The sequence below is a fragment of the Tinamus guttatus genome, unplaced genomic scaffold (assembly GCF_059628265.1).
Source record: "Tinamus guttatus ecotype Peru unplaced genomic scaffold, ASM5962826v1 Tinamus_guttatus_pri_ptg000569l, whole genome shotgun sequence".
Classification (NCBI taxonomy): domain Eukaryota; kingdom Metazoa; phylum Chordata; class Aves; order Tinamiformes; family Tinamidae; genus Tinamus; species Tinamus guttatus.
The window spans coordinates 83583-98293 of record NW_028289103.1 but is presented as its reverse complement, the minus strand read 5'-3'; the positions used below and the strand labels follow the sequence as shown (position 1 = coordinate 98293).

The 14711-nt window shown below is 43.3% G+C and overlaps 1 protein-coding gene across 3 annotated transcripts in view; it reads right to left on the bottom strand.

The window, feature by feature from the left end:
* Nucleotides 1-752: 752 nt before the first annotated feature.
* LOC104572636 (PALM2-AKAP2 fusion protein) overlaps nt 753-14711 on the bottom strand; it is a 96650-nt gene continuing 82691 nt past the window's right edge. For 2 of the 3 annotated variants that reach the window (XM_088534571.1, XM_010219800.2), the window contains 2 exons: nt 10819-10997; nt 753-1072 (listed from right to left, as the gene is read on the bottom strand). In XM_088534571.1, coding sequence (XP_088390697.1) covers nt 980-1072; nt 10819-10997 — 272 coding nt within the window. In that variant the 3' untranslated portion in view covers nt 753-979. Of the gene's footprint in view, nt 1073-7719; nt 7759-10818; nt 10998-14711 lie in introns of all 3 variants that reach the window. The other variant, XM_088534570.1, reaches the window with a different exon arrangement.

Here is a 14711-nt window from a genome sequence, read left to right as displayed (position 1 = left end):
CTCCAAAAGCCTTTTATGTTGTATAAATATAGTTAAAGACGTAACTCTATTTCATCCCTCTTCCTAGGCCAGAGTCTGGCTCAGTCCAATTATTGCCTCATTTAAAAATTAAATGACCTTTATTTGAAATCATTTCCCACTGCATTTCTACTTCAAATTCTCCATCTTTATAGCTTTTACGCATACGGCCATGCTTTTCCCTCCCCGCCATCAAAAAATAGCTGTCACCCACTAAATACAGACTTTCTATTTAGAAACTTTGCTATGTAAATAAGCTCTGAGAACCTGGAGCTCAGGTGATATTGCAAGCATACAGGATCCTAAAGCTAAGGTAATCCATTTGGCTTGGCTCTCATCCCCATCTATTCCACTCCTAAATTATGATGGCTTGTGTTTGCAACACAAGGGATTATTTTGCTGAGTCTACTGGATTGTACATTTGCAATAGCTGCATCCCCATGTTTTTTTTTCCTCCTTTTTAAACAGATAAATTACTAGAAAGGGGAGCACGACGCCCACCCCGCTCCTCAAGAAAAAACAACCCCCAAACGCCACCCCGCGCCCCCCGAAAAGCAGCATCCGGAGGCGGCGGCGCCGCGGCGGGATGGCGGGATGCAGCGTCCCGGGGACGCGGCATCCGCAGGGAGCCCCCACGGCGCCCGTGCCGGCCTCGCCGCCGCTCCCGCTGCGCGGGGACGGTGCCGGCCCGGCCCTCGGCACGCTGCGATCCGGGAGGGGTGGCTGGGGGGGGGGAGCGTGCTGTTTTCCAGGTGGGAATTCCTGTTGGTTTAGGATTGCTGCTGGGAGACGGATCGTTTCTGTGTCTATGTGCATCATCGAGTTTCTGGTATCTTTAATAAATACTGGATTAAAATGGTACTGCTTATTCTTATTCCTTTCTTTTCTTTTTTTTTCACTTTTTTTTCCTTTTTTTTTTGGTTTTGCAGTCCCTAGCCGCCTTCTTCACGCTACAGCACGATTATTCGTTCTCCTCACGGTTGGCATAAATGCCAGCTTCCCAGCGCAGCGCCAGAGCGCTCTTCCTCCGATTCACTCTGGTTGCCTCCAGGACCTGGTAAAGTGAAGAAAAGCAGAAAACACCACGTTACTCACACGTCATCGGGGTGCAAACCAGGGTACAAACCAGGGTGCAAACTGGGGTGCAAACTGGGGTGCAAACCAGGGCTGCTCATGCGGTGAAGTGTTGGTCAGTGGAAACATCCCCAGGAAAATCAATGCGGGAAGAGGAGGCAGGTCCATCTCTGCACCCCGGCCAGCTCCTTCAGGATTCTCCACAGCCAGTGCTTGCTCCTGAGCACCCCACACTGCTGGTCTCCGGCTTGTGGCCCTGCCAGTGGGGGTGTCAATGCTGTGACTGCAGCATGACCGGAGAGAAATGTCACCCTGGGCATGGAAAAGGGGGTCTGCACAAGGGGGCCACCGCCGTCAGCAGAGGCTGCTCCATGGTGGGCACTCATATGGTGGTACGTTTTTCACACACACGCACACAAATATATACGTATGTTTTGACGTAAACATGTATAAATATATACATATGTTTTGATAAGTATATATATGCGTATATACTTACATATATCTCTGCATAAACATACATACTGTATATATACTATACATATGTATAGGATGCACATACAAGAACGACTAAAAGAAAGTAGGAAAAGGTTTAAATATATGCTTGAAGCAGGAGAAAAAAAGAAATTCAGAGTAGAGCAGCAGGCATGAGGGTGTGGAGCTGCGGTCCCCAGCAAATAACGATGGCAGTGCGTGTCCTCCCAGCCTATCCGCGTGCTTGGGACCTCTCCCAGAAGCACGTGGCAGTGGTATCTCCTCACGTACACCCAGGAACAGCCTGATCAAACCATCAGGCTGCTCCAAGGCTCATTGCCTTAGCGAGTTTTACACCAGCCCTCCCATTGCAGCAAACTTTAGAGATGTTTAAAGAGACAAGTTTAAAAATAAATCAGAAAACCAAGCCCCTAGTTCTCAGATTGTTTGCTGAATGAATGTCTGTCATTTCAGGCCCCTAATGGTTTGTACAAGCTGTTCTGCGGCCCGATTTGTCTGGCTGCAGATGAGTAATTCACTTTTTGGGAAAGGACGATGTTATTTCACGCCTGTGCACAGAAAGCCAAATGCAGTGAGAACTTCAGCCTTGACCAGAATACAGAAAACAGACAGCTTAAGAATAGATCTCGTACAGGGGAATGGATGAGCTGAATTTGCCCTTCCAGCTTCTAATAAGCTGTGGTTGAAAAAGTAAACAGGTACTACAAGTTCCTACATAGGTAACATTAGGAAATGGGCTTTGAACAATATCAGGTCTGATTTTCTTTAAGAATATGAAACTGCTTCTGGGTCTATGTTAAGGCCTAGATCTCCATTGAGGAACTAAAGAAAGGTAAGGTGAAGTTTGACAAGCTTTCTTACTTTTTTGCCATTATTTTCTTTGTCCTCCCTTGACTATGACCATGAAAAAACCGCAGAACCAAAGAAGGGCAGCATTCTGTCAAGAGATATAATCTTGATCTGACACTCCAGCTGCATCCCCATGAGCTCCCTGAGCAGGACTACAGAACTGGTCCAGGCTTCCCAGAGGGTTAATTGCTGACATTTTTCTCAAAATTACATCTGCACTTTTCCCAGAGACACCACTGGAAAGTGGGAGCGGGCTAGAGCAGCTTTCACTTCATCCAACAGAGGGCAAATATGCTGCAAATTTAATGGTCATTAAAAAACAACAACAAATACACTGAAAAATCCTTCTAAAACACCTCCTGGCAGGCAGTGCACTGAGGCTACTCCAGGTGCAAGACCAAGGACTGATGGTTTAAATTAAGTTTTCAGGTTTCTGATTGCCACAGCAACCAGGCCTAAACACCTGAGCAAAGGGCCCAACGGAGAAGAAAAACTGTGCTTGGGCATCAGTGTACGTATCATCTTAGTATCTTCTGAAGAGGGAGTAGCTGCTCTTAGGTGAGCAATGAGCTGGAAAAACACAGTGACTTTCTCATATGGCCAACAGGCAAATATTGCTGGGCAGCAGAACAAGGTCAGCATGGCACAATGACTACAGAAAACGCAGAAAATTCATTTTCCCCTCCACTGGGCATTAAAATACGCATGGAAAAACAAAACAAAATTTCAGCACAAATTTCAAAATGAAATTATTGCTGTCACAGAGTAAAGACATACTTCAACAATGTCTGCTGAATTTGACCTGTGGATTCAGGCTAACTGAAAATAAAACAGATTTTACATCATTTATAACAGTTTCCAAACTCAATGGAGACCAATGTGTCACAAAGGTCTTTGAAGCTGATTTTAAGCAGTCGAGAATCTGAAATTTCTCATCCCAACCTTTCCTCTCCCTTCTTCATAGACCACGATGCTTAAACCCATTATATGGATTTGCTTCCTAGACGTTGTTACTTCCATACCGAAGGTCTGGACGCAGCTGGTCTGCAAGGCCAGGGACGGTGCCACGGGCACCCGGGGCGATGCAGCTCTCCCCGCGATGCAGCACTCGAAGGCTGGGGGATTGCGGCTGCCCACCGCGCTCTGCTGAGCTGAGACCACTGCAAGGGCACTCAACATGGGCTCAGTGTTTGTGCCGAAGCAAGCTCTCATACTACTGACAGGACGAGAGGAAATGGCCTCAAGTTGCGCCAGGGAGGTTCAGGTAAAACATTAGGAAGAATTTCTGCATAGAAGCAGTAGTCAAGCATAGGAACAGGCTGTCCAGGTAAGTGGTGGATTCACCATCCCTGGCAGTATTCAAGAAATGTGTAGATGAGGAACTTCGGGACACGGTTTAACAGGAAAGGTGGGGATGGGCTTATGGTTGGAATCGATGACCTTAAAGGTCTTTTCCAACCATAATGATTCTATGTCTGCCTTCATATTAACTATTAGATAGGATGGCTTAAAGGTCAAAGACCCATCCACATTAGCTACTTCAGAAGGCTTATTTTAACTAAAACAGTTGTTTTTACTATTGCTCTTCAGAATGCAAGGCAGTAATTGCAGTGCAAAGCTGCAACTGTTGAGTGGAGGATCACGTCTCTTCAAGGGAAGTGTTACATTAATCACCTAAGAAGCCACTCACTTATAATCAGAAGCTTGTAATAGTGAGTTGCTTTGATTTGAATGGTGACTCACTTCGACTTCTCTTGTAAAATACTCTCATCAGACACCACGAATGTCTGTAGACCCACCACAAACCCAGCACACAGTGGTTCTCCCAAACCACCAGTACTTTTATGCACTGCCTGGGGTGCAACATTGCTGCTCCTTGGCAAGGGGAACAAACTGCCCCATCTCGCAGGTCTGTACATGGATAAGCTGCTGCTTCATACTCCTGCAGTCAGCTGCTGCTCCAGCCTCTTTGAAGATGTCACAGCATGGAGGTAACTGGCCACAAAATTATCCTCATCCTGTCCAAACCATAGTTTGGATGGCCAGAGTGACCTATGGTGGTTAGGCACATTACCATGTGCCAAAGGTGTACACTGAAGATTGGAAGTGAGAATAGTTATTGCTGCTGTTCTCTGCATTTTATCATTTGTCTAAAATGGCTACTGAAATTGGCTCAGGAAAGATTCTGAAGGGGATGATGCACTCATGATATCTCATAAAGGAAATAACATGTCAGTGACAAAAAGCAACATATATAAAATATGTCTCACATCGAAATAGCAATTTGACCACTAGTTATATTAAAAGAAGGAGAATTTGGAGATCAGAAACAAGTGTGAAGGAAAGACAAATATGCCAAAATATATAGAGCTGTAAAAACTATCCTTCCCCTCCCCTTTTTTTAAAAAAATATATATATATATGTGTGGATCTTGTGGTTGCATCTCTGACTTCTTGCTAAGAATTACAGAGAGCTTGTTCTTGATAGATTTCATTTAAGATATTGAGGATTTGGAAAAAAAAAAAAAGACTGAAAAACTCATCCTAGTCATGCTCAAGTTTAATTTATCTATCTACTTGCAAGACAGAGCCAAGTCTCCCCTGAGTTAATCCATTTCCCCCCAACAGATCTTATCACAGTTACTCTCTTACTAATAGCAAGTTATTAAAAAGCAGAGTAGGGATACGCCTCAGTCCAGAGCATATTTATTCCAAGCACCTTATGCTGAATCTCACTTAGTACTATGTCACACAGGTCACTCATTTTTATTAAACAGCAGCAGTAACACTGACACAGAAACAAAATTATATTTCTGGAGCCTTATATTTCACTGATTCTTCCTATTCAGACCTAGAAGAAGCTTTAAACAAAGTAAAAAAAAAATATTGCACAAGGCACCTTTGTAGAAGCACACAGTGCACAAAAATGCAGAAACACAAATGCAGGAAATAGGCTGCCTGTTCCTGTAGACATGACCACTCCTTCTTGGTAACAAAAAAAAATGCTAAATGCTTTAACAGACTGAAACTATCGTGAAACAAATAATACCCATTCCTTCACATAAACACTTTTGCTTTACTGTACCTACATAGCTCTTATCCCTGTCTCACAATATAAATATATCAGAAATTTAGTAAGTATAGTGAGGAATAGGAAATCTAAGACATTTATTTATCGGAAGAAAGAATCTGCTACTGCTCCTGTTGGTCACTGTTAGAACATAATTATGTGTCCTTGGCCATCATACATTCTGCTGATTTTCTGTTTTGTGGTGTCTACATTTTCAGCACTTTTAATATTATTTTCCTGTAATCTCTCCTGCAGCATCCGAGGGACAGCATATACTCAGGATAATGTCTGATAAATTTAAAAATATAATTATAGTTTTAAAGATAAAAGCAGAAGACTTTAAGGATAAATACAATATTGCCTCTTTAAAACAATAAAAGGATGTGTTTTAAAACTCGCTGTCAGATTTTTAAGGTGATAAATCACATTGGATGAATTAAATAGTGAGAGTAAGAAGTGAAGACTAATGTATTTTGTGGGTGTCCAGCTTAACTTCAGATGCTGCTGCCCATGCCTGTTGTTGGGCTGTATGAGACACCCACCACCAGCCTTGGGAGCTACCAGTGATGACAACGGAAGGGAAGCGGCTGTGCCCTGAGTGCTGCCTGTGTCTGGAACAACAATCTGACCTAGCATGAACACCCAAACTAGCATTGCAGGGAATTCTCTGCTTTTAAAAATGGTTCAAAAGAGCAGACATAATAAACGCTGTCTTTCTGGAGATTTCTGATTGCAGCTGAGAGCCTGTGTTATAGAGGATGGGATTGAGAAATGGTTTAATGAGACTGAAACTTTGTAACAGAGATTATGCAGGTGGCATATTTTCACCTGTATACAAAAACAAGCTTTTTACAACAGTGGTTTTCAGCTTTCTGATTTACAACCCTTCTTTTCTAGCTTCTAACTCTTTGTGTCACAAATATCAGCTTTATAAGAAGACATGTAACTGTTCCCAGCAGAAGTCATGAGATGATAGGCATCCAAAATGCACATCTGAGCTTCTGCCTCCTGTATGACATCAAATGCTCTGGTCAATACTGACTATTCAAACTGTGACCCAGGTTACTTCACAGATATTAAGGGAGAAGAGGTGCAGCCTATGTTTAACACCAGGTCTTGGGAAGGAGTACACTGCTCCTGGACTGGCTAAAATAGATGTTTTACACAAGATAAATCACTGGATTGTCCAAACACGCACTCATGAATATGAAATGGGATAGATTTTACTTCTCAGGAAAAAAAGTGTTTAGACGCTTGTCTTGGAGCAGCTCATGGGGTCAAAATATGTTAAAGGATTAGAGAAAGAGGGGAAAGCATGTGTTCATAACGAAACTCTGATTCCGGACAGATGAGTGTCACCCAATACCAGAATCTGTTACCGTCACTTAGAGAGGTCTGGATTTATACACACACTTGCACAGAAAAATCACAAGAAATTCAAGCGCCTGCCTTGCTGAATACATGAATCCTTAGCATGATAAAGATGTTGCTGGTATCAACTTCCTGCTCTTAAAGCTGAAACATCTGGCAGAGTCCAGCACTGCAGGCATAAAGACTAAGTTTCATGCACTGTGGTAAAACACCAACGGTCAGTGAAAACACACTTTTTTAGTAGGTCTGGGTCTCCTCTAAGCAAAGTCCAACATTGCTGCCACACTTTGGGACTTTGATCAGTCACCATATGGTAACACACAGGAACAAAAACAAGCACACGAAATTCAACAAATGGAGAGGGCAAACTTGGATTTCACTCTGTACTTCTGAAGATGAAAGTTGGGTGTGTTGATTTTTTAACAAAATGCTGTGTATTTTGATATTGCTATATGCATTATAATCGCATATATAGGAAAGCCACAGCATTTTTTTCTCAGTAACTTGTGCTTGAGGTTTCGATTTGCTAGCTAAATGAGAGTAGGGATCAGAGAGTTCTAATTTCACACCCTAGGAATGTCCCAGTCCTGGGCAACAGCTCTCATCCCTCTGATTCCAATCTCTCCCACTCCAGAAATTGTAACAAGAATCCAAGGGTTAGAAAAACAGCCACAGAAATATTTGCTGATGGGAGATAAGAAGGAATATCCCCCATATACATTTGCATTGTGATTTTGATATGAAACAGCACTGGCACGCAGCATGAAAATGCAAACTCCAGCAACATGCATTTGGAATCACCATGCAAGAGAAGCAAAAATAAATAAGCAGTTGAAAAGTACCTCAGAAGTAACCTTGCTAGACAGTAATTTACAGGTGTACTGGTAGAAAGGGAAAAGACCAGCATTAGTACATTGAACAAGAATGTGACAACTAGGAAATAAGAAAAAAATAAATTGAAAGAACTGGCGCATCCCAGAGTACAGGGTTTCAAGCAGCTTGGTGTTATTAAAAAAAAAAAAAAGGACAAAACGATTAGTCATTTTGGTGTTTTTTTTTTTTTAATGACATTGCTTGGCCAGTCTCAGTCATGTTTACCACTGGCGATGGAACCACTTTCTTCCTGCTGCTGCGTGATCCTTTTCCTTACCCGCCTTTGCCTTTTCTGCAGCATGTCCTCTTTGGAGGAAACTGCTCCAGGAGGCAACCGCGGATGCCCAGCTCTGCTCCTGCCGCTCAGCTCTGCCCAGCTCTGCACAGCACAAGGAGCGGTGGAGCCGGCGGGACGGCTGCCCTGGGCACCCAGGAGAGCCTCTGCTGCCCCTTGCTAAGGGACAGCAGCGCTGAGCTGAACTCCAGCTCTTGGGAACCGATGCCCGAAGCGGCAGCTGCTTGGTGGGTTGTCCATTATGTTCCTTCCCACGCTGTATTTCATACATTTTAAAAACAGGCCAGTCATGTGTTATTCTGCTTCATTTGATCCAGAGATCTTTCTTTTTCCTGGGCACACCATCAAAAGGTCTCCGCTGACAAATCAAAACTACTTATTGTTCAAGCGATTATTGCTTTGCCTGGTGTGTAAAATACAGTGTTGGCAGTGTGAATGGAGCAAGGCAAAACACACTTCTAATTTGTTTCTCTTTCCCCTGTCCATGATGGGAATTACTTACAAAAGGAGAGAAGAAAGGGACAGGGGAGAGGAAGAAAACATTGCACCTGGTTTGAGTATGCTGTGTTTTACCACTGCAGGATACTATCCTTAAGAGGACTTTGCATAGACAACAGCAAGCGTGTCAGTCATGTTTGACTCCGTGTAATAGGCTCAGAGAATGAGGAAATGAAAACGAATTTTAACTCTACAGGATTTTAGTGAGACTCTGTAAATTCAATGCAGCTTTGACAATTTGTTCCAGAAAAGGATCTGGCCTCCAAGCTGCCTGTCTGGCACTAATGCTTTGGCAGGTAGGTGGGTTAGCAGCAGCAGGCCGCTGAACCGATACCCACAGCACAGCTCTTCTCTGAGGCACTCTCCTGGCTGGTGTGCTCGCTCAGGGTACCAGGACACGCTCCAGACTGCAAGCAGAGACGACGAGGCAGTTCTGGCCAACTTCTTTCCTGTGCAACTTTGCATGCATCAGCAAAGTTGCACCCATGTAACGGAGAAGAGAGAGTTAGCCTTTCACTCAAGTGACATCTTATAATGTCTCATATGAGCTGGAACAGGTATGGCAAACAGTGTGTAACTACATCCCAACGGTGTGAACGGGTTTCGAACACCAGCTGCTTCTTAGTGGGCTGGATAAGGCACCTTCACTCATCATGAGGGCCAAGGAAAAGCACATGATGAGTGTGCAGCTCAGTGCTACCTCTTAAGCAAAGCAGCTTCACCATGCTGAGATATTAAACCAGAAGATTGACGGAAGTTAATTGTAGGACTCTTGAGGACCAGTTCTGCTTCTGATGACCTAAGTCTTACACCTCTCACTTAATTAAAAGTTACTCCCAGTTTTGGCAAAGGAGGTGAGAAGGACCACCTGACACATCTCCTCAACACCCCTCAGGCCATTCAGTGACCCTGCAGGATAGTGGGTGCCCAGGGAAATACTGGGCCAGGAAAACTGCCACTACGGTGGGTGCAGTGAGCTGAAACACCACAGCGCTCCGGTAAGAGGGGGAAAGCCAGGAGTAACTGATTCACAAGGCATGACCCCACACTGAGGCAGAATAAAACCAGTTTCTTTGTGTGAACTTCCTTCTGCACAGAGGCAGGGAGCCCGACCAACAACTTCACACCGCTCCAGTGAAGCCAGTGGCAATTATTTCAGTGACTTTGATGGAGGCAGGAACCTAAAGGAATTCTGGCATAAGCCAGAAATTCAACTGTTTACACCTCAGATCAGTTTTTCTACTGTGTGTAAGTTAACCAGCAGAAATGCAATGTCATGTGATTCCTTCTATGCTACTGCATACTATTCATCAGTAGTGACTAAAGTGCTGGTCTTTAATGTGCTGGTATTGACGCTGCACACCTTCATTTCTGTAGATTTTGTAAGATACCACCTCTAAATGAAAGTTATTAGAAAGCAGTTTGGTTGAGTTGTGAGCATCTTGGAGCTGAGACTGCCTTTCTGAAATGTCTGCGAGATGCCTGAAAAACTAAATGCATAACAACCGTGGTTGTGTGAGGAATTTTATATCTCACTTGTACATTCTGAATTCCTTGTCCACAGTACATACTTATGAGTCTGAATGAGAAACAGCTTGTGTTTTGGTGGGAAACAGGGTTGTATAGTGTATGCACCTAAATTTTGATACTTTCAGCTATGAAATTCATTACTGTTGCCGTATTATTGCCTCCAATAAAGAACACTGTAATTGGGTTAAACCCCACTACAGCAACCACTAAAATGCAGGCACCCATTCCATAAACTGAAAGCAGAACCTGGGCCAATTTTCCCTTTCTACTTGAGGGGAAAAGAAAGCAACTGTGTGAGACCGTTTATGGCAAAATTATCCACTTTTACACTGAAACCCTGAGCACACTGGGTTTAGACTTTGAGAGTCAACAGGCACAGCAGGAACCCATGCCTGATCCACAAAGTTCAAGCAGCAGCTAAAATGGCTCACTTCAGGCTTTTCAGGACGTATGAATTCAAACGGTTGGCCAATTGCAGGGCAGTTATTCACTGCCTGATTATTAACTTAATTAAAATCAACCAATTAAAATGAAAATTAATATGATTTACCTTTCATAATTGCATTGACATTCTCTTTTTTTTCCTTCCCATTGCCCCCTATCCTTCCTTTTCAAACATACGGGCCCCTAAAATCCATAAGTCCCTGCAAGATGTTTTCGGTAGTATAATATTTTGTGAATCTTGGGTCTCCTGAATCATGTTATCTATTGCACAGCACAGAGCTAAAAGTATAAGTTTACTTACACTGCTGTCATCCATCCTTTCTCGCCTTTTAGTTTTGTGAGTTTCATAATCCTCCATGAGGGTCTCCATCAAGTTCTTCGGCCGCTGGGCTCCTGCAGCCTCCTCGGGCAGCAGATCAGAGTGCGGGACAGGGCCCTCAGTGGTTGGAGATGGAGGAGGCTTGATCTTCTCTATCTTCCCTGCAATGACAGGAAAAGGAATGATCCTTTCCAAAAGGAAGGCCTTGCAAGTTTCTTCCAAAAAAAAAATACAACTGGAAAAATATTTTCAGTGGGGTCTGAGTGAAAAACAGTCTGGTATGAAGTTTATGAAGCAATCTGGCAAATCAGAATGGCCAATAGGTGTTTGAAAGGTGCCCTTCCTGAAGTCCACTTTATCAACATATTACAAAGTCTTTTTATAAAACCTAGTAAAGTTACCAAATTATACAACCTAGGCCAGTGGTGGTGCTTACAGCAGTGCCTGGCTCCCTGCTCTCTCCCACACGACTCATGACCTGGAAAATTACAGGGCGGTTTTCTTCTGGCTCAGAAAATAAAATGCACCGAACTGTCCTCCAGGGAGCACTTATTCAGAAGTCCGAGAAAGGCAGCTTAGCTAAACTCTGCTGGCTCTTTTTCTTTTCTTTGCATGTTTCTTATCTGCTTTCAAGAGCAGGTTTTAGTACGCTCCCAGTATCACTCTTCCCTGGAACCACTTTCTAGAAGTGCAGAGGGAACTCAAGAAAAGACCATGGAAGGAAAGGACCACGGTGTGGAAAGGGACAGGATCTCTGCCCCTTGTCCTTCTCTGTGGGGGGTGGATTTTCACTGACACTTAGTTTTGATGAGACAAATGAAAAACCCATCTGTTCCTCAAGTAAGTGTCATAGATGTTGCAGCCACTAGAGAGCAGCTTTGGAAGCTCCTCTAAGGCTCAGACAGATTTATTTTTAGAGAAAGAAGCGAAACTTGAATGAACACTACAGATGCATTTTACAAGAAATCCCCCTGCAAAGCTTGTTTCATTTCTGACCTGTCTGGAAAATCCCAGCATCACTAAGCTTCTTGCTAAAACCTCAGGCTGAACTGGCCTGTGCAGGGATTTCATCCCCAAACAAACCCAGTTTTGCTCTTTCAGAGCTATGGGCACGTTCCTATAGGTTCAGACTCTTCTTGGCTAGACCATCCTGGCCCCACATATATATCTGGGAAGCACACTGCCAAAACAGGGACCAACAAGAGGTTCTGATGTATCCAGCTGCATCCTCGTGTGGTAGCTACGACTATCCAAAATAAAATTAGGAACAAGTTTTGTGCTGCTGTTTAGAGTCACAGTAAAAAAATGATTGAAAGTATGGGGGCCTGATCAGGGGCCAGATACACTGTTGCATTACTTTATTTTTACACTTAATAAATAACTCATTTCACACTAATAAATAACTCTTGGACATATGCAGGCAAGACAGGCAGGCCACTTGTTTTCCTTGTTGAGTTTTCTCTGGAGGACACAGGCATCAGGTCACAGCTGCTTGGAGCCACGGACAAACCCCACACTCAAAAAGTGCTTCTTCCACCCCTGCTCCCCGTGAAAAACAGTGCAAAATTCAGGCTTTGGGAAACCTGCATTTGTGAACAGAGACTTCTCCAAGGGGATCCATCTGGCCTGGTTTGGGGAAGGGAGGATCAATTGCTGCAACCCTGCAGCACTGTCTGGACACGTTGTGCACAGCATCACACCAGCCTGTGCATAGACAGAGAAGCCAAGGCAGAAAAAGATTTCCCTACAGATAAATGGTGGTTTGCTGTCATGGATCCAGAAAATAATTACTAATTATTATAATTATTACAAATGATTATTTTCTCTGCATCTTCATAGCCTATTTTCAGCTACATTTGACAGAAGCGTAAGTCTCTCTAAGTTTTTAAAGATGTTGTGAAAGAAGGCAAGCAAGTGAAAGAGAGAAATGATGGCAGAAGTAACTGGTATAACCCTCAACAAAGTTGTGGTTAGTTGATGCAGTGGCTGAAGCTTCAGCGCTTTCAGAAACAAACAAACAATCAAACATTGTGAATTTGAAGTACTGTTGTGATCCAGCAGAGACTCTGCCACTTCAGGCTGTGTTGCAAATGCTGGTAGGCTGGTAGGTTTTCAGACAGAAAAGGTAATGTCCCACACAGAGATGTCCTAGTCACGCATCTAGCAAAAAGGCATAAACCTGTAATAAGACACTAGACTAACAGATGCTTTCCTCTTCTGTGGTCATTCACTCATACCTGATCCAAACAGACACGGATGGGGATCCTTGCCCAAAGCCAAAATGAATAAACATGGAACTGTGGTCTAACTCAAAAGGAAATGGGATCACACTTGTGGGGTACCAGAAAAACTGCAGCCTGCAAGTCATCGCTGCAGTTCAACAGTAGTCATCAGCAGCACCTTCCTCTCTTCCTCCCTTGGAACCACTTTTAGCACAAGCTGAAACATCTGAAATCTTTGTTTACAATCTTCACAATTTTTTGCTCTTTTAAACGGTCTCTAAAAAAAAGTTCCACAACCTCAGTTCTGGTGAGAATTCCACCCACTCTTGGGTTTCAAGAAACTAGGGAATCTAAATTTCCAGGAAGCTCCTGGAATTTGATTTCTTTGCACTTCCTGCCTCTTGTGCTATTTGGCAGGGAACTTGGAGGCAGGGGAGCTGGAGCTGCTTTTATACAGAAAGCTCTTCCTTAGCCCCGGGAAGGGCAAGAGAAAGAAGCTCTGAGAAGAGGGAACTCAGAGCTGTGGTTATGTCCCAGTTTAGTGGCTGGAAAACATCTCTGTGAAAAATGAAAGATGTGGAAGAGCTGGGTCCAGACTAGTTTTGTCCTAAGCAGTTTGAGGAAGCAAGAGGTGTTTTAAATAAGATGATCTCTCCATCCTCAGAGCACAGGAGAAAAAAAAACCAATTCTATTGTCCCACTCTAAAACCTTTCAATTTCAGATACATTTCTCATTATAGGAAAATAAATGAGAAATGAGCTGGGCTAGGATTTTGATCCATCAGGATGCTCTCCTGGAGGTGTTTAGGGGGTGACAGATAGGCACCCAGGAAGAATCTTTATAGAAGAGAATGAGGAATTTGGCCTTTTTTCATACTAATGCTTATGAAGGAGTAAGGAAACGGTTCTTTCCACAAACTCAAAGGCTTCATTTCCTCTTTTGCCTTCCCCAAAATATTCATTTTAAAAAGGTATTCACACACAGGCATTATACCTGATTTTTATTATTTATGTCTATGCTGAGCACTAGACATTTTGCCCACAGATAGTGAAAATACTTTATCACAAAGTCTTTGCTTTCCCCTCTTCCACCAAAGATGTATCTTCAGAATGCAGCAGAACCTGAGAAGCCTCCTTACAGGAGGCATTTACTATTGAAAAATGAGAGTGGCAAATGGTCTCAGATGCAAGTGTCTCTTCTGACAGAAGCTTATTATCCACAGCTGTTACTGAGGAGAAGGCAGTCAGCATGCACACATTCCTCAGAGGGAAAGAGTATCTGAAATTTAAAGATCAGTGACTACTTGCATCTATAAACTGCAGCAACTCCTTTGAGCTTCTGCCATCCACTGGAATTCTCCCATTTAATTAATTATTTGGGACTAATAGAAGAAGGCTGCTTGGCTGCAAGAGTCCCCTTCTGTGCATGCAGATGGTAGTGAGCTCCTGCCCATGAGTGCAACATGCCATTTGCCTTGTAAGGAAGAAGTTTATCCCAAATGTGAAAAAAATAAAAAATTAAAAAAATTTAAAAAATGTGGCAGCTTCATAAAAGCTTCTACAAGGCATAGCTTCTCGTGTTAGCGACTTCCCGTGGCTGGTCATGAGACAGCAAACATTCCCAAAGGCTTTCACTCAAATAACAGCAAAGCC